General features: G+C 48.6%; 2 protein-coding genes across 2 annotated transcripts in view; one reads left to right on the top strand and one right to left on the bottom strand.

Moving 5' to 3' along the window:
- TICRR (TOPBP1 interacting checkpoint and replication regulator) overlaps nucleotides 1-8,081 on the top strand; it is a 17,407-nt gene extending 9,326 nt beyond the window's left edge. The window contains exons 16-23 of the mRNA XM_010717529.3: nucleotides 413-553; nucleotides 1,043-1,133; nucleotides 1,631-1,692; nucleotides 2,358-2,513; nucleotides 3,215-3,363; nucleotides 3,574-5,851; nucleotides 7,211-7,324; nucleotides 7,665-8,081. Of these exons, the coding sequence (XP_010715831.1) occupies nucleotides 413-553; nucleotides 1,043-1,133; nucleotides 1,631-1,692; nucleotides 2,358-2,513; nucleotides 3,215-3,363; nucleotides 3,574-5,851; nucleotides 7,211-7,324; nucleotides 7,665-7,783 (3,110 nt within the window). The 3' untranslated portion in view covers nucleotides 7,784-8,081. The remainder of the gene's footprint in view (nucleotides 1-412; nucleotides 554-1,042; nucleotides 1,134-1,630; nucleotides 1,693-2,357; nucleotides 2,514-3,214; nucleotides 3,364-3,573; nucleotides 5,852-7,210; nucleotides 7,325-7,664) is intronic.
- Nucleotides 8,082-9,048: 967 nt separating this feature from the next.
- KIF7 (kinesin family member 7) overlaps nucleotides 9,049-17,795 on the bottom strand; it is a 9,208-nt gene continuing 461 nt past the window's right edge. Inside the window, exons 2-19 of the mRNA XM_019619283.2 lie at nucleotides 17,665-17,791; nucleotides 16,805-17,005; nucleotides 16,289-16,706; nucleotides 14,641-15,172; nucleotides 14,413-14,556; nucleotides 14,077-14,289; nucleotides 13,771-13,952; nucleotides 13,545-13,654; nucleotides 13,287-13,421; nucleotides 12,873-13,075; nucleotides 12,583-12,780; nucleotides 12,261-12,386; nucleotides 11,767-11,943; nucleotides 11,095-11,310; nucleotides 10,725-10,931; nucleotides 10,214-10,412; nucleotides 9,970-10,119; nucleotides 9,049-9,815 (exon numbers count right to left, since the gene is read on the bottom strand). Of these exons, the coding sequence (XP_019474828.1) occupies nucleotides 9,505-9,815; nucleotides 9,970-10,119; nucleotides 10,214-10,412; nucleotides 10,725-10,931; nucleotides 11,095-11,310; nucleotides 11,767-11,943; nucleotides 12,261-12,386; nucleotides 12,583-12,780; nucleotides 12,873-13,075; nucleotides 13,287-13,421; nucleotides 13,545-13,654; nucleotides 13,771-13,952; nucleotides 14,077-14,289; nucleotides 14,413-14,556; nucleotides 14,641-15,172; nucleotides 16,289-16,706; nucleotides 16,805-17,005; nucleotides 17,665-17,791 (3,849 nt within the window). The 3' untranslated portion in view covers nucleotides 9,049-9,504. The remainder of the gene's footprint in view (nucleotides 9,816-9,969; nucleotides 10,120-10,213; nucleotides 10,413-10,724; nucleotides 10,932-11,094; nucleotides 11,311-11,766; nucleotides 11,944-12,260; nucleotides 12,387-12,582; nucleotides 12,781-12,872; nucleotides 13,076-13,286; nucleotides 13,422-13,544; nucleotides 13,655-13,770; nucleotides 13,953-14,076; nucleotides 14,290-14,412; nucleotides 14,557-14,640; nucleotides 15,173-16,288; nucleotides 16,707-16,804; nucleotides 17,006-17,664; nucleotides 17,792-17,795) is intronic.

Here is a 17,795-nt window from a genome sequence, read left to right as displayed (position 1 = left end):
AGAAAAAGAAAAAGAATTGAAATTGAGGACAGGAGTAAGCATTTACATCTGGAAACACATCTCTCCTCAGAATGTCCAAGAGAATTAAATCCTGTATGTGTTCCGTGAGCCCACATGTACTTCATCTGGTTAGCATACTTTCTGCTGGGGTGCCTGCTAATAGCATATTCCTGTAAAGAATGAATAATATAAACTTGTAGGAAGTCCAAGATAGATTTAGGGAAGGACACATTCTGGTAATAACTATTCCACCTCAAGGAAAAACAAACAAACAAACAGCTGCTCCCAGTGTGCCTAATTCTTGTGTGTTTTTTTTTTTTTCCTACACTGGTCTCTGATCCCATTTCCAGTGCCCTGATTGAAACATGTCTTTTTTTCCCCTTTTAATTTCTTGCTTTCTCTCCTCACACAGAGGTTACAAAGGTAAGGAGGAACCTTTTCAATGAAGGGATACGTTCACCATCAAAAAGAACTACAAAGAAAATGCCCAGAAGTCAGTCAGTATCTGCTGTGGAAGGCTTAAGATACAAATGCCCTGATGAAGGGGCTAAAGGTAGGATGTGGCTTGCAGGTGTAGAACAGCTATAAGAGCTGCACTGATAACTAATTTGTGCATTGTTTTCAGTAAAGGAGAAAACTTTGGATCACAGTTGTTACTGTATAGTGAATAGGATGGTTTTGAAACAGAAACCTACTTTAGTTAAAAGTTGATAGACCTCTCAAATCAAATGTTAAAAATAGTTACAGAAATGATGTGTGAATGAAGGATGAGGAATGAAAGTTACCTCAGTAGGCTTATTACATCTGTCACATCAAAGTCAGTGCTATTAATAAATAATACTGAAGGAGTAGGAGATACATTTCAGAGTCCAGTATCTATATCTATGATTATAGCTTGTGAGTGTTGGGAGGCTGATACACAATGATTCTGCATTGGCAGTCATTCTTAAGCTGAAGCCCATGTGAAACTATTTGTTCTAACTGCTTTATAATTATGTGCTGTTATATCCATTGGTTCAATTTATTTACTTCTGTTTTCAAGATCATCACAAGCTACTGACCAAGAGAGTTGCAGAAACACCACTACACAAACAGGTCTCTAGGAGACTACTCCATAAGCAGATTAAAGGCCGGTGAGTAAGCTCTTAATTTCTTCAGTAAGTGCTGGATGTTTAATTAATGGCTATGAGCACAAGAACCAGCTCTCCTTTCTGTGGTCAGAATGTTGTTTTCACCTAAGGTAGGAAAGAGAATCAGTGGAGGCATGTCCTATGTATGGCTGTGGGGAAAAATTGCTTGCTTCATTGTGTGTGTCCAAGTATTTGAATTCCTGCAGCAAGGTGCTGTTCAGGTTTAGCTTCTGCTTTAAGGACTTCCAAACGAAGCCCTGTGCTGGAATCTGTGCAGTTCAGGTTAAAACTTTTGTTTACTTACATTTAAAACTGTTACTTCTAATACAGCTAGAAAGACCATAGCTTAATAGAAGGTAAAGTTGATACTAATTGCTCAGAGTACCCCACAGAGCAGTATATTGCTGTAGAGTATGGTACTGCTTTTCAGTTTTCATGGTAAGTTCTGTTTTTGTAAATGTGAATGGTGTGATGAGTCCAACGTTGTGTTGTTTTTCAAGGTTGTCTGATCCAGGCTGTGAGACTGGTGTTGTAGAAGAGTCTCCAGAAAAAGCCATAAGAGGTAAGCACTATTTTTTTTTTTATTATTATTATTAAAGGTGTTTTTGCTGTGTTGAAGCACTCAAAGCACATTCATCCCATGAGCTACAATTTAGATAATACACAAATAGTATACTAATGTTGTATTGACTATTGGTGGAGCACAACATCCCCAGTTATCTAAAGGATGGGTATCAAGTGGATAGGGCCAGGCTGGGCCCTAGTAATGCTCTGATTTCTGTTGTAACAAGCGAGTGCTCTGCGAAAAAGTTGGCTGTTGCTGTTTCTTATGTGCAAGAAGGAAAAAGAAAAAGAGTATGGTTGGGTAAATAGGAAAGTAAATCTCTAGTAAAAAAAGAGACAGGAGAACTAATTTTGTAACCTGGATGCTACTTGAATCAAATATGGATTTTCTGGTATTCCTTCTCATGTAATTGCTGGAGGGGAAGGAAAGTAATCATGACTTAGAGCACAGAGTGCTGTGATTTGGAAGGAGGCTTGCGTGCATTAGCATTCCAAAGCCCCTGAAAGCTGAATTTTTTCACACAAATGTCTCAGTTTGTGAGATGGTAAGCGTACAAAAGCTGCTTCTTAGAGTGTGGTTTTTTCCGCTGTGATCTGTTCCTAAAGATGTCCCCATCGTTGAAGGAGAAAGAAGGCTCAGTCTGTGATATCATTACATTTCAGAAGCAGGTTTAAGAAGAAGTCCTCGCATCAGACAGCTGACTTTGAATAGGACCCACTCTGGTGTTTTCTATTCTGCTACGCAGTCCAGCTCACAGAATTCACAGCAAGTCCACTGGGGACAAGAAGAAGAGAGCTGTACTCAGCAGGATGTAGCAGGTACCAAATGGAATTTGAGTAGGCTTTTATTGCTGCTCTGAAAAGCTGACCTGGATACCTCTAAGTTTGATTTGATTTGGCTCTACAACAGACTGCGAGGAGCTAAGAGCTATTATGTAATGTCTTCTTTAGGCAGGATTAATCCCTAGTAATATTTGAATTGAGAATCTGAATCTGGAGGATGGAATGGCAGCTTTTTCTGTAGTGAATAATATACTGCCAACTTAAACTAGTCAGGCCTGTCTAACAGAATATCACTGATTGTCAGTCTGCATTCCTTAAATGCAGTGAAATCCCTGTAAAATACGAGACAGAAATCCTAAAGTTACCTTCAGTCTCTTCTGGCAGCATAAAGCAACGACTGATGGCATCTTTGCAGGCTTTCTCTGTAGGATTATCAGCTATAAATGGTGACACTTAATTCTTTATATTATACCTACTAGGATCCTTAGTCATGAACCAAATTTTTCTGATGCTATCAGCTCTAAGCAATAGGAAGCTGAGCTATCTAGGTTTTTTTCCTCTAGAGCACTCTTTCTATGGATGATTATTAGATTGGGAAATAATTCTATTGAATCTTAAACATCAAGCAAAAAAAAAACTGCTAGGGCTGTGAGATGCATACACTACCTCTCCATACACTTTGAAGTGATTGAGACAATTGTGGCATTTTAGTTGATTTGTACCATTCCACTTTCTAGATGTTGGGCTGCATTCTGGGTGTCCAACTCCCAAGAGATTTTTTTTTGGTGCAGTCATTGATGCGTGTAGTCCTGCAGTGAAGCATTCACCTGGAAGGAGGAGAACAAGAAAAGATTCCTTGAACTTAGAAGAGCTGACTACCTGTCAGGTAGAGACAAACACTTCTTTCTTTCTTTCTTCAATCTGTTCATTCTGTTAATGTTTAGTGAGACTTACATGTCTTAAACTTAGTGCTTCTGCAAGTCTAACAAAACAGTTTACTTTTTATTTACTTCTCAAGATTTGGAGGGATAAATAACAGTACTGGAGCAGAACAAGCTTGATTTTTTTTTTTTTTTTTTTCCTTTCCTCTCTGTAGACTCCTAGAAAAACACCTCGTAAGTCTGCACAGAAACTACTGAATTCTGCCAGCAAACCGCCGAGGAGATCACCTCGCATTCTTCACAGGACACCACAAAAGGTGGAGAAGATTCCCAGCACAAGTCCAGCTGCTAAGCAGACTGCAGCTAAGTGTTTGGGAAAGTACTTTTCTCATCCTGTACAAAGGATCAGGTCACCATCTGCGTTAACAGAAGGCAAAAGGGCTTGCTTACTGCAAGTAACTAAGGACTGCTCTCCATCAGAAAAACTTTTCTCTCCCTACAAAGATACTGGTTTACAGATGCCAGAACACAATGAAATATTGAGCACTGTGAATCCTCTTTTACCTCTGCCAGACTCAACTCCAGCTGCTGCTTCCTTACCTGACACCCAGAAAAGCGTTTTTGCAGAACTACGAACTCCAAGACGTTCCTGGAGATCCATCTCAAAATCAGTGTCTCCAGTTGGTGCTCGGAGGCAAATCCTTTCAAGTGAAATTGAGATGCAGCTGGAACCAGCATCTCAAGCAATGGGAAGTACTCCCAGGAAAGCTGAAGATTCAGGTTCAAAACTCTTAACCAGCCCACTGAGCGATGTAGAAATGTCTCAGCTCACCATGAAACTGGAACCTCCCATCAGTTCTTCTCTCTCTGAAAAAGCTACAAATGCTTTAGCAATCAGCTTTCCTTCCCCCACAGAAGCTAAGGAATCTAACAGGGAATTTAACATGCCTGAAAAATCTCTTCTAAAATCTCCGGGTGTCAGTGGCACTTTGCTGGAGTCCCCACTTAACACTTCTAAGCAGGCCAAAGGTGAACCGAATTCTGGAGGGGAGAGCCACACACGTGTGTGTGAAACACCTTCCAAAAGTAAGGACAGTCATCACAATAACGGCGATGATTCTTGTTTAGGAAGCCTCCGGTTCAGTAAATCCCAAATTCCTGAAAATACCCATGTAGTGGAGAATAAACAAATGGATGCGATGGCTCAAAACTCTTCTCCGAGGAAGGACTCAGAAAACTTGAAAAAGCATTCCTCTCCAGAGCTGTCTGCTGGAGAACATATGCTGAGTGCTGAGATGGAATGTGAGCAATCGAGTAAGGAGGGCAACCCCAGTGTAAGCACCTGTGAATCCTTCCTAAGCAGTTCTCAAACAAGCGTTGATGAACTGGAACCAAAAACTCTGCAGAAAGAAGAATGTACAGGGCGAAAGGCACCAAGTCTTAAGAGACACTCCAGATCTGCCCGGAATACCTCACCTCCCCTGCCCAAGTCAGCTCCTGCCTATTCGTTACGCTGTACTGCAGACAGGAGGCAACGGGAGGCTGCAGCACGGATGGGAAATCCAGAGCTTCCAGCCAAGTTCTCAACTCCTAAAATTCACTGCCAGCGGCCTTCTGAGAGCTCAACAACTTACGAAGTTGAGCTTGAAATGCAAGCTTCAGGCCTGCCCAAACTTCGCTTTAAGAAAATTGGGTCTTGTTCGACGTTAGATGTTCAATCTGAAGCAAATGTTAGCAAACCCAAGGGAGGGGAAAGCCCTTTTGGTGATCTTGCTATGACCTGGTGTAGCAAACACCCAGGAAAACTAGCAGCTGCCTGTGTTTCACCCTCCTGCTTTCGCTCTTTCCACGGTACGCCTGGGAAGGGTGGAGGACAGACCTACATATGTCAGTCGTACACCTCGACAAGCTGTGCTTCTAACACCACTTCCCCATCCCCCTTGGAAGCAGAAGTACCCTTGACTCCTCCAAAGCTGAAGGGGAAGACAACTCCTGATGCTATTAAGGACTGGCCTCGGAGAAAGAGAGCAGCAAGCAGCACTGCTAATAGTAGCTGTGGTCAAAGTGAGAAAAATGCAGATGAAGCAGTGGCAACAAGCAGAGAAGGCAAACTGAAGGACTTGGAGAACTGCAGTAGCAAAGTAACATGTGGCTTTGGAGAGTTTGAACTGGAGGGAATTTACAGGCTCCAGGATCAAGTGTCTCCTAATGACACGGAACCCAGAGATGAAGAGAGATCTGCCATGGGGGCTTCTGGCTCGACATCTCGTAAGCGGGTCTTTACGTATCTATCACCAGAGAAGGAGAATCACGAGACCAAAAGAGCTTGCACTGATAAGTGCAACATGCTTCTCAGTGCCTTTTCCCCAGAAGAGGGCAACAGAAACAAAGCAAGGACAGACTCGGTTCTTCCTGAGAAGCCCAGAGCCTGTTTGCTTCTAACTCCTGGGCGGCACATTTGCATAGGGGATGATGATGTCTTCCCTTTGTCAGGTAATTAAGTGGAACAAGTGACACTACTGAAATTCAGAGTGGGGAAAAAAAAAAAAGACAACTGTTTTGTCTGACTGTCTGAGGGATCCTAAGATGGAAGGGGAGAGTGGGCTGCAAATGGAATGTAAGCTAATTATGTGGAGAGGCAGATCAGGTGTGAGGAGTTCTGCTATTGTCATTACATGTGAGCATTTAATCAGTGGAGTAATAATTAAGAGACTACAAATAGGGAAGAGCAGGAGGCTGGAAGAATTGAAATATTAAGAACTTGGCTTTGTTTAAGGGAGGATCTCTGTTACAACCAAATGCTATCTGTAGGAGCAAATAACGAAAACTTGAACAGGGAAAAAAAGATGCTGTAAGGTAACTGCAGTGCTCAGGATGCAATACAAACAATGACTTGAGGGACTGGCAGCACTAGTGCAGTATGTTTTGAAAATTAGACTGGGCAGCAGATTTGAGTTTGTGGATATTCTTGGCTGTTTCTGCCCTGTTTCTATCCAGCACTGAATATAGCTGTCTCAAGTCTGAAGCCTTGGCTTCTTCAGTGTAGATCAGCACCCTGGGGGTTGATGTTACATGATGTTGGTATTTATTGGTGCTCCAGTTCTCCCGTGGGCCTGTGGCAGTGTAGCTGTTGAAAGCATGTATCAGAAACCTTTGCTCTGTAGCAGTGATATTGTATCAGGTGTTGAAGTTTAAGCGAGGTCTCTGCTTTTATTTTGTGTCTGACCTTGATAAAGCTATCTCTGAGCAAGGCCCTGTGAATTTCAAATACTTCTAAAACAGTTTTTATTTTCTAGAACAACCTTCAGCTTTACAGAGGACTATGGCAGATGGTGTTTTATAGTCATTGCATGCCCTGAAGTGCCAGTGTCTTATCTCTTAGAAGAAAAGTTTTGTTCACAGAGGGCGGTGCCTTAGGTGTTACAGCAGGTATCACCAAGAAAAAAATGAGTGAACTTCCAGGCAACATTAGATCACATTCAGGATGTGAAATAACAGCAGTGCTCAACCTTGAGTTGGTTCTGTAAGAGAACCATCTGTACCTACAAATCTTATTTTTGCATTTACAGAGTGGCTGTAATGGTGATTTTTTTCATTCAGGACACTTGAACTGTGAGCAATGATACGTTTAGATAAAGTGGAGTGCTTGCCTGCTAAGCTAAATCCTTCAAGAGCTATTGCAGACTCTTTTGGTGGCAGAAATGCACTGTGCTAGCCTGGACTATGCTGGGAATAAATACCAAGTATTGTGCCGATGGAAGCTTCAAGGCAGAATAAGGCCTGTGTTTGAGACTTAACTGAAAGCACTCTTGAGCTGTCAGTTTGCTGCAGTCTGTCACTGTGCTTCTCCAGGTGCCACCCCTCCAGTGAAGAGCTCTCTCTGTGCCAGCAGCCTCCTGGCACTGACGCAGTCTCCACTGCTGTGTAAGGGACAGACGCCGCCATCTCGGAGAAAGTGTGTCCAAGGTAACCTTGTGCTGGAAGGAAGGGCTGGGTGTGTGCTCTGCGTGCCTACAACCAAGTGAGAACTAAAGCAGGCTGTGCTATGGATTGTTCTTCGGGTTGTTCTTTGTGCAGAAAGTGTGTGGGTGTGTTTGGCATTGCTGTGTACCATGTCTGTCTTGCATGCTTCCAATAAACTTTGCGTGAGGTGGGAAGTTGAGGAGGGTGAGGTAGAAGCAACGAATAAAAGAGTAGCTTAACAAGAAGTGCAGCGTGCTGATCCTGCTACTGTTGGTTTTCTTGGAGTCACTGGGAAGTGAGTTTTAATAAATTGTGGCTTTAATTTCATCTTTGTATTCTGTAGATGAGGAATCTGATGACCTTGAAGTTATTACCAATCAGGAGCTGTCTCCATTCCACAGCATGGCTTCCAGGAAGCGCTCCCTCAGCAGGACTTACTCAAGGAAAAGGTTGCTGAGCTGAAGTCTGGAGCCAGAACACTATGGGAAGTACTGTGTTATGTGAGCTGTACACTATGGATTTTTACGAGGAACTCTTCTATTTGGTTCTGGCCTGGAGCTGTCTACAGTAATGTGAGATGGGATGGCAGTGGAAATAAGGAACTACTCCAAATGTTTTAACTTGAATCGCAGCATCTCTCCATCCTTTCTGGCTCTTCTCCTGTATATAGTTAGTAGCTGAGTTCTGCAGTGAAGGGTTCAATCCTGCTAGGTAAAGGGGGGATTGTCACTTTTATAAAATAAACTGATGTGGATTCTCATTGTGTCACTTCATCAGAAATCTGGCCTGTCTCATCCTGATCCAGGCATGGCAATTCAGAAGCTTGTTGATTGGTTTTTCAGGCTTTGAGGGGCTAATAGTGTCAAATGAAACTTGCTTTTCATGCAAAGGTATTTGCTTCATGGAAACCCTATTTGTTGAGAAGGAAAGCTGACTTTCCTTCTTCAAGCAGAGGAATGGTGTGCTTAAGTGATATAGGTGCACTTCTCTTATAAGCTTTGGGAAGTATTGAGCTCTAAGACTACTAATTCTTTTTAAGAAAGTAGGATGAGTTTTCCTTTTCTCTGCTGAATAGCTCTGTAGAGAATAAAGGCTCTGAACTTAAATGTACACCTCAGCCAAACCTAGAGTCCTCAATAACGCTAAGTTCCTGTTTCAAGCATCAAAACCAGCCCTGCAGCCAAGATTAAGTGTGTAGGAAGGTGACTTTGTGCTTCAGATGCTGGCTCTTGGTGCGTTATGCCTAGAAGAGTAGTTGTGGTAGTGCTCATGATTTCAGCTGAAACAGAAAGGCTTTTTTTACTCAGGCAGAGGAACGAGCGCCTGTTTCCCTCCCTCTTGCCCTCCTCAAATCAGGTACCTGGGTTTTTATTTCTTGTCCTGCTGGAGCAGAAAATGGTGCTGAATCAGGTCTGCTTTTATCCTGGATTTTTCAGGCATCTGTGTTGCTGTCTGGAAATGCTTTTCCTACTTAATGTAGGAAAAATGTAGGAAGCCTACCACATCTGCTACGTGAGTGGAAGAAATGCTGAACTAGTAAATGAAAAGCCTTTTCATGAGAAGGTATTTGTCCAGATCATTCTGAGCATTTACAGAACCAGATACTCGAACATTAAGGCACCACTGTGGCACTGCATGGCTGTGTTCCCATGCAGCGAGCTTTAAACAAAACATCTTTCCTACATGCCATGTCCACAGAGGTCTCTGACAAATGACTGTTTCACTGCTTCATAGAACTCACTCTGCTTTATTAGAAAAGTTACAGTAGGAATGTATTTCTTTAAAAAAAAAAAAATGTTACTACAAAAAAATCTATGTACAAATTCTTGAGAACTGCTGAGCATCTCCTTCTCAGGCTGTCGAAGCTGAGAAGGCCCTCCAGCAGAGGTTTCCAAACTGTAAAAATGTTCTTAGTGTTAGAGGACAGGGTGGGAGGTGTCTCCTGCTTTCCAGCATTCAAGCTGCTGAGGGCGCAGGAGGAAAAGTGTTGGATCAGTGCTGCCTAGACTGGCAGCAACGTTGTAAACTGTCTGTCCCACACCTTGCACACTTGTTGCAAGTGAAAAGTTGCATTTCTTTCTTCCTTGGGCCTCATCAGGCTAGCTTAGGGGGGCAGAAAGGCTTCTAATCTCATGCCAGCAATATCCTTCCTGCCCTGTGCTAGCTAAGCATTAAGCCTGTGCCTAGAGGGGATTTTTCCTAACATCGATCATTGCTGGGTGGTAAGGCAGGGGGGTGACATTCAGGCTGGCTCTGCGGGGCTCCCGGCGTGCCTTGGTGGGCCCCAGGCTGCGGGGCAAGTGCACCTCATGCCTTGGGTCTCCGGTGCTGTCGGTGGGCAGGGAGGAACGTCTCCATGTTGCAGGCAGAGGAGCGTGTACCAGCTCCCTGCTCTCATCCCTGCCCCTATGGTTCTCTTCTGCAGGAAGCAGGGGCAGCTCCCCATGGCTGAATTCCTCACAGGTCCCTGTGTGCACATTTCTCTCCATCCCTGCTGGGAAAGAGCGAGATGAGTTTTAGGATCTCTACTGCTACATCAGAAGTTGTTCCATGCACTATTCCTTGGGGGCTCAGCTGTCTTCCCTCTGGGGAAAAGAATTTAGAATCCTGTCTTGAATGGGTAGGAAAAGCACATGGCCTGTTCTCACCTTTGGCTGCTCCTGGGTGAGGATTAATGCTATTAAGCCTCTGGCTCAGCTCCTGGTTTGCCCGCATGTAATGGCTCAGCTCCTTCTCCAGCATCTGGATCCTCCCCTCGTACTGCAGCTTGCTGCTGGCCAGCCCCTCCTCCATGTGCTCTGCAAGGGAAAACCAGGTTATTGCAATCAACATTGCAAGTTGCAAGACCTAGGAGAAGCAACAACAGTGCTGTTCTGGGAACTGGGCCTTTACCACGGCTCTGCTGAAGCAGCAGCTGCATGCTCTGCTCGTGCTCCTTCTGCTGCAGGGTGAGCTGCCGGTCCATCTCCAGGCGCTGCCGCTCCACGGCCGCCTCCAGCCAGTGCACCAGCTGCTGCTGCTCCTCCAGCTGCATCTCCAGCTCTGAGAAGGCAATGTGCTGCCGGTGCTGGTCTTCTCGCAGCGTCACCACCTGGCCAGGGCACAAAAGCAAGCTCCTTCAGAGCCTGGGCAGCTTTCCTCACCCCGCTGTGCTTCACCAAGTTAGGTTTTTAGTGTATCATATGAAGGAAGAGCAACGTGTGGCTACACTGGTGTGGCAGAGCCCTACAGGGATGTATGCATCCTATCCCCGGTACTTAAACCCTGTTCCCAGGTGCTGGGAGAAGCAAGGACTTAAAGGGTCGTGTAGCTCTGCAGGGTGGAAAAAAAGAGGCAGCAGAGGAAAACTAGAGGTCGTTCACACACTACAGCTCCCTCCAGCACAGCCAGCTTTCTCTCCCACCTTGTCAAAGTACTTGCAGAGCAGAGCTCTTGTCTCAGAAGAGGAGAGGTAGCTGAGCTTGGCCATGAGGTTCATCTCACACTGGGACAGCAGGCTGGCTGAGGCCCGCAGCACGCGCTGCCGGCATGTGATGGATTCATTCTTGTACTCAATAGCTGCATCCAGAGCCTCGATTGCCTCATCCAGCTGGAACAGGATCCGCTCCTCCTGGAAGTGCAGAGCAGCAGTTAGTAGAGAGCAAAGGATTTCCTGTGTGACCCCCATCCCTACCTCCTTTATCATCTCACAGCCAAGACAACGCTGGCAGGAAGGTGGGACATGCCCCATTCGGGGACGCGGAGGAGCATCTGCCCAGCCAAAGAGCAGGTACCTCTGGGGACAGCAACGTGCCCTGGCGCAGCTTGTTGTCAAGCTCTAGCCTCTGCTTGAGCAGCTGGTCCTTCTCCTGGCGCAGGTTGCTGATCTCTTGACGGATCTGCTGCTGGTCATGGGCGCTGCCGTGGCGCAGCTGCCCGTTCTTTTCTGTCAGCTCCTTCTCCAGGTGCTCCAGGCGGCTCGACACACGGACTATGTCATCTGTCAGGGCCTGCAACAGATGTTTCAGGTTGGATATTATGAAAAAAATATTATCAGGGAGTGGTGAGGCACTGGCATAGGCTACCAAGGGAGGTGGTGGAGTCACCATCCCTGGAGGTGTTCAAGAACCATGGGGATGTGGCACTGAGGGACGTGGGCATGGTGGGGTGGGTTGAGCATTGGACTTGGTGATCTTAGTGGTCTTTTCCAACCTTAATGATTCTATACTTGACTGCTCTAATGGGAAGTCAAGTCTCCAGCCCCTTTCTACTGCACCACTTAAGCCAAGCACTATTGGAATAACTCGGTGAGGTGCAGCACAAGCACGTTTCCTTCCCCCTTCCCAACACCCTCACCTTATCCTGACATGCAGCCTTCTGCCTGCCCCAGGTGGCACCGCTGTCTTTCAGCCTCCCACCTCTGCTAACAACGAAGCAGGGACACAGGTGTCACACTCTTGTCCTACCTGGCTGGAGCGCAGCCTCTTGCTTTCCAGGCCATTCTTCTCCTGCAGCAGAGCCTCCTTTTTGGCCACTATAGCTTCACGCTTCCTCAGCTCGTCCTCCAGCTCATCTAGGGCCTGGCGCTGCTCCAGCACTTTATCCATCTCCATGTCCAGCCACTTCTTCTGTTCCTCAATTTTCTGAAGGGAGAAGGCATAAGTCATATACATGCGTGCATACAGCAACAATTCCGGGGGACTCAAGGGCAGTAGAGTTGATTCCATCTCTGTTAACCCTATGCAGCCCTGGCATCACTACTTCTATCATTCTCCATCTCCCACTACTCTTCTGCAAATATTTTGCAGCTTTTTTATTGATGCTATGATTTATAAGAAATCCTGGTCCTGGAAGCAAGATATGATTTGAGTTTTTTGCTGTTTGAATGACACTGTGAGCTGTTCTTAAAGGGAAGATGGACTGCTGCAGGAGCCCCTTTTGGCCAGGATGGTGCCTGTACCTGCTGCTGCTCCAGGCTGATGACGGAGCCATTGCTTCCACTCCGCCGCTTCCTCTGGAAAGCTGCAATTTCCTCTGTTTTGATGCGCAGGATTTTCTGGTGCTGCTCGTGCTTCAGTTCCAGTTCCTACAGGGGAAGGAGAAACCTTCAGCCATCTCAAAGGGATGTGAGCTGTTTCTCCAGAACCGAGGGCTGCGGGTTGATGGGCAGCTAATGTTCTCACAGCAGCGCATCTTTGCTACTTTTAAAAAGCACAGTACCCCCCAAGCCTAATGCTGTGCTGACCACAGTCACCATTGGAGCTGCTCCTGCTGGTTCCTACCTTGACACGGTGCTGCCGCTTGTTCATCTCCGCTTCCAGCCGCCTCTTCTGCTCACTCTCCTCCCGCAGTCGTCTCTGCAGCTGGCCCTGCTGCCGCCGCATCAGCTGGATGTTCCTCTCCAACTCCTGCACTCGCTTCTCACTCTGGGCCGAAAGCGACACCAGCCTCTCAGTTGCCTGCTTCTTTTTGCTCAGAACCTGCCGGAGGACCAAAGCTGCCCCTGTGCTCTGGGCAAGAGTGTTGCCAGCTCCCATCAGGGCACAGCCATGTGCTCTCTGTCCACACTCACCCGTGCCTTGCTCTGGGCAGCTGCCACGCGTGTGCGGTACTCCTGCAGCTTGTGCTTTTCTCCAGGGTCCCAGGGCTCTTTACCCTCCAGCTCCTGCAGCTGCTTCTGGCTGTCACTCAGCTCAGTCCGCACCTGCTCTGCTTCCTGCTCCAGCTCACCGATCTTCTGGCAGTACTGCTTGTTCAGAGCCTGTGCGTCCCTGCCTGTAACACAATCCCTCATGTTCACTTCTGGGTCCCTGCTGTTCCAGCCCTGCAGGATGGCAGGTTTCCCCACCCCCATGCCTTTGGTAGGTAGCTACAGAAAGTGCAGGGGTGGAGCACACCAGGAGGTGAGGATGGAAGCAGGGACTGAATATCCCACCTAGCAGCTCCCTAGCTGCCTGATGTACACTGCCCACCAGTAGCTTTGCACCTGTCTTGATGAGCTCTGTGATCAGTTCCTCCTTCATGCGGATGTTGATGGCCAACTCCCGGATCTTCTGCTGGGCTTGCACTAGCCTCCACTCTGAGTCCTTCCCTGCAGGGCGCTCCTGCCTCCTGGGTACCTCTGCAACACAAACTGCTGGGTAAGGATGCCCAGGGGACAGCAAGACAATCACACATAAGAGCTGCAGCCAAGGACCAGTGCAGCACCAGGATAACTGCCCCTCAGCCTACAGCTGCCACTTACCTTTGGGCAGCTCCAGCTGCTCCTCCTGAATCAAGAAGGGATGGCCTCCGCTTGGCTCCTCACTCAGCTTGCTGCTCACCTCTCTCCTACTCCAGCTGGGAATCCCATTTCTACAAAGATGAGCAAATTGGTCACTTGGGTCTAGGCACCTCTTGCTGCAGCACTGTCATTTCTAACTTGCACAACTGTCATGGCAACGTGTGGTGTTGCCTCAGCCTCAGCTCACCGGCGCTGATACAGGGACCGCCTCAGCTCCCATTCTTCATCCTCTTCTGAGGACATCTCAGCTGCCTTCTCCAAGCCCTGGCTGTGTTCTCTCTGCAGGGCTGTGTCCCTGAGCTCTGCACTGCTGGGTAGGTTTGGGTGACAGCCGGCCGAGTCCTCCTTTAAGGAGGAACTGCTGTTGAGCTGTAGGGGTAGGGAATTGCAAAGAGATGAAATATGCTGCAGGACAGCCAGCATTAAGGAAGGCAGCTGACTTCCAGCTGGGCACTGCTGCTAGGTGCAGCAAAAAGGCAGAGCTCCAACTCACCTTCTGACAATGGCTCCTTCTGCTCTGCTCGGTGGGAACGCTGCTGAGGCCATGGGGCTTTGTGGCTGCCAGTGGGGCTGTGTGTGGTCTCTGGGTGGCAGTCACCAGGTGCAGGTTCTCCAGCAGCTCTGGCACACATAGGTTTGGCATCGCCATCTCCAGGCGCACGTGCAGCTCTGAGATCTTATCCTGCTGCTCTTGCAGTTTGTCACTCTAGGGAGGCAGTGAGAAAAATGTCACAAAGTAACACAGATCCCAGAGGTGCTGCAGAGGAACTCCAAGGCTGGATTGCACCTTGAAGCAGGTTCCATTTAAGAAAGCACATCCTAGCAATACCTGCAGCTTATACTGCTCCATGGCATCCTCCAAGGCAGCCAGAAAATCCCTGTTCTCCTCCTCCAGGCGCTCCACTTGTCTCTGCAGGTTGGCCACGTGCTTGTCCTTGATGGCCTCAAAGCTCTTCTCAGTGCTCACCTGCCCCTGGGACACAGAAGAGACATCAGTCTGCAGACACAGGACAGGTAGGCAGTACATCTGAACTGAAACCCCCCAGCCGTTTGCTACCTGGGCTTTGGGCAGCTTGCACCCCTGTGCCTCCAGGCTTTGATCCTCTGCAGAAGTGCTCTCGATGCCGCTATCCAGCCCGGCCGAGGTCAGCTCGCTCCTCTCGCTCTCCACCGCACACAGCCACTCCTTCACCCGCAGGATCTGCTCCACGGTCAGGTTGCTGTCCTCCTGCAGCTCCATCAGCAGCCGGTAAGCGGCATCTGTGCAGGTGCGGTAGTGCGCGCACTCAGCCAGCAGCCGAGCACTGGGCTCCTGGGGGCAGCGCTTGGTGGTGTCTGAGCGGTTGATGATGCGTGTCTCGGAGCGGTGCCGCTGCTCCAGCGCCTTCTGCAGATTCTTTATCTGCAGGTGGAGCTCCTCCACCTGCTCTGTCTCCTTGCGGCAGTTCACCACCGCTTTGTTCTGGATATTCTGAGCTCGGCTGGCGTAGTTCAGTGTGTTGAGGCTCTCGTCGAAGTCAGAGGAGGAAGGGCTGACACATGCTATCATCACAGTCTGGGCATTGCCCCCCAGGGAGTCCTTCAGGATCCTGTACAAAGCAGACAGCGGTGACTGAGATGGCTGGAATGCGTGGTAACGCAGCAACCAGAAGGTTTCCAGTCCTTTTCAGAGGCAAAACCCAAAGAGAATGATACACGTGCTCTGCACTATTGGAGAGAGCAGAATGATGAAATAGAATCATAGAATTGTTTCAGTTGCAAGGGTTCCCTAAAAGTCTTCTGGTCCGACTCCCCCATACTGAACAGGAACACTGACAGCTGATGAGGTGCTCAGAGCCCTGTCCAGCCTGACTCCGGGTGTCTCCAGGGACAGGGCATCCAGCACCCTTCTGGGCAACCTGTGTCATTGCCTCACCATTCTTATTGCTAAAAAAAAAAAATGTCTTCCTTATATCCAAGATACATATCCTCTCTTATTGTTTGAAATAATTTCCACTTGTCCTATTAGACCCCACTAAAGAGTCTGCCGCCTCATTCTTCCAGCTCCTTTTGGTACTGTGAGGCCACTTTCTCTCCTTCCAGACTGCGCTGTCCCCAGCTCTAAGTCCTTTTAGAGGTGTTCCATCCCTTGGGTCATTTTTGTGGCCCTCCCTGGATGTGCTCTAACAGGTCTGTGTCTCTCCTGTACTGAGGACTCCACCTCTGGATGCAGTACTCCAGGTAAAGTCTCACAGAGAAGAGGCAGGATCTCCTCCCTTGCCCTGCTGACCACTCTGCTTTGGATGCAGCCCAGAATACAGCTGGCTTTTTCAGATTTACGTCCCCAGCTTGTACTGACAGTGGGGTTTGCTGTGACCCAAATGCAGTAACTTGCACTTGGCTTTGTTGAACCTCATGTGGTTCTCCTTGGATGTAGTGCTTGAGCCTGTATGGATCTCTCTGAATGGCAGAGGACAGAGCAGTAACAACTTGCATCATGACCGAGTTTCTACCTGAATAATTCCTGGAGCCAGGTACCACCCAATTGTGTGCTCACTGGCATGAAAGCAGAAGGGATGACTTGCCCTGTGAGCTTCTGTTCAGCCTGGGGTCTCTGCCAGCAAACCAGGTAGGCTGGGCATGAGAAGGACCACCAAAAAGCATCATGTCCCTGCTGCTGGGCCACCAGCCCATGGGATGTGTGGTGCCCCACTCCCCATCTGTACCTGGTGATTTTGGAATCCCTATAAGGAATGTGGCTGCCCTTCCTCCGAGGGTCCCCCAAGGCGCTGATGACGTTGCCCAGGGCCAGCAGCCCGCTGTTGATCTGGATGCTCTCCTTCAGCCTCTCCCCGGTGTTTCCCGTTTTGACGATCCGTTCTGAGCCCGCCAGGTCCACAAAATGGAACTTGGAAACCAGGACCTGCCCTGAAGCGGGGATGGTGGGCTGGTTGGACAGGGCAAGGCGAGTGACACGGCCAGCGCCGCGCCGCTGCTCCATCGTCACCGTGAAGATGGTGTGTGAGCGGCTCGACTGTGCATTGATGTGCGTGGCACCCGTGTGCTTGGCCGTGTTGCCCATCTCCAGCAGGCTCAGCACCTCATCCAGCCCTTCCACCTCAGACTCCTTCACACCGCAGAGCACTGCAACGGCAAATGGATAAGGGACCCAACAAAATGACAAAACCGAGCAACGGCCTTTGAGATGGGAGAAAAGGAAGCCCAAGGGCAGCTGCACATACCGATGTTGCCCTTGTCATCCTCTCGGATCTGGATGTCTTTGCTGGCTGTATCCACCTGCAGAAGGTCCCGGAACTCCTCCTTGTACACCTCCAAGTAGGACACGCGCACTGTGTAGTCAATGAGGTCATTCTCGTCGATGAGCTGGAAGGTCTCTGCCATGGCTCGTGGGATGATGCCCTGCTCATCCTCGTTGATGGAAGCTGGCGAAGAGACATGGACATGATCATGGGTTATGGCGTGTGCCTGGAGCCACGCTGGCTGGGGATGGGCTGGAGCCAGGGCTGCAGTGTAGGTTTCATCAGTGGGGAGCAGCCCCCCGGCCTAACTACAGCCTGCACTGCCTAAATTCAAACTCCCTGCAAGAGGTTTAGGACTTGGGGAAAACCTCACCCCACTGCTTCCTGGCACAGCATTGGTAGACTCATGCAACAGTTCTTCCTCGAGAAGAAAAAAGGATGTCAGTGTTCCCACTGATAACAAACATCCAGTGCAAAGCAAAAGAGTGCTGCCCTTTGGAGCCAGCGTTTCCCCATCAGCTCACCCAGCTCGTTATCTGCTTGCTCTGCCATTGTGATCTTAAGCTGTTCTGCTTTTGTCTCCAGCAGCCATGCAGAACTGCAACTCCACAGCTGGAGCTACAGCCTGACCTGAGAGCAGAGCAGAGATGGATCTCAAAGTACGGACATAACTCAGCATCCCAAACAGCGATGGGGTCCACACTCACTGAGGTAACTATAGATCCGATAATACCACTGAAACAACTTTGGAAAGAGGGATGGGTGGGATGGGAGCTACGGGATTGGGATTGAGGATTGGCGATGGAGATGAGATGGGCGGGAAGTCGCTGCCCGCCACTCACCGACGCTGGCTTCCCCGATGGTGTAGGTCTTGCCGGATCCCGTCTGCCCGTAGGCGAAGACGGTGGCGTTGAAGCCCTGGAAGAAGGCCCGCAGCAGCGGCCGGACGCAGGCGCCGTACACGGCCTCCTGC

Source organism: Meleagris gallopavo, chromosome 12 (assembly GCF_000146605.3).
Source record: "Meleagris gallopavo isolate NT-WF06-2002-E0010 breed Aviagen turkey brand Nicholas breeding stock chromosome 12, Turkey_5.1, whole genome shotgun sequence".
NCBI lineage: Eukaryota > Metazoa > Chordata > Aves > Galliformes > Phasianidae > Meleagris > Meleagris gallopavo.
This window is presented reverse-complemented; position numbering and strand designations above follow the sequence as displayed.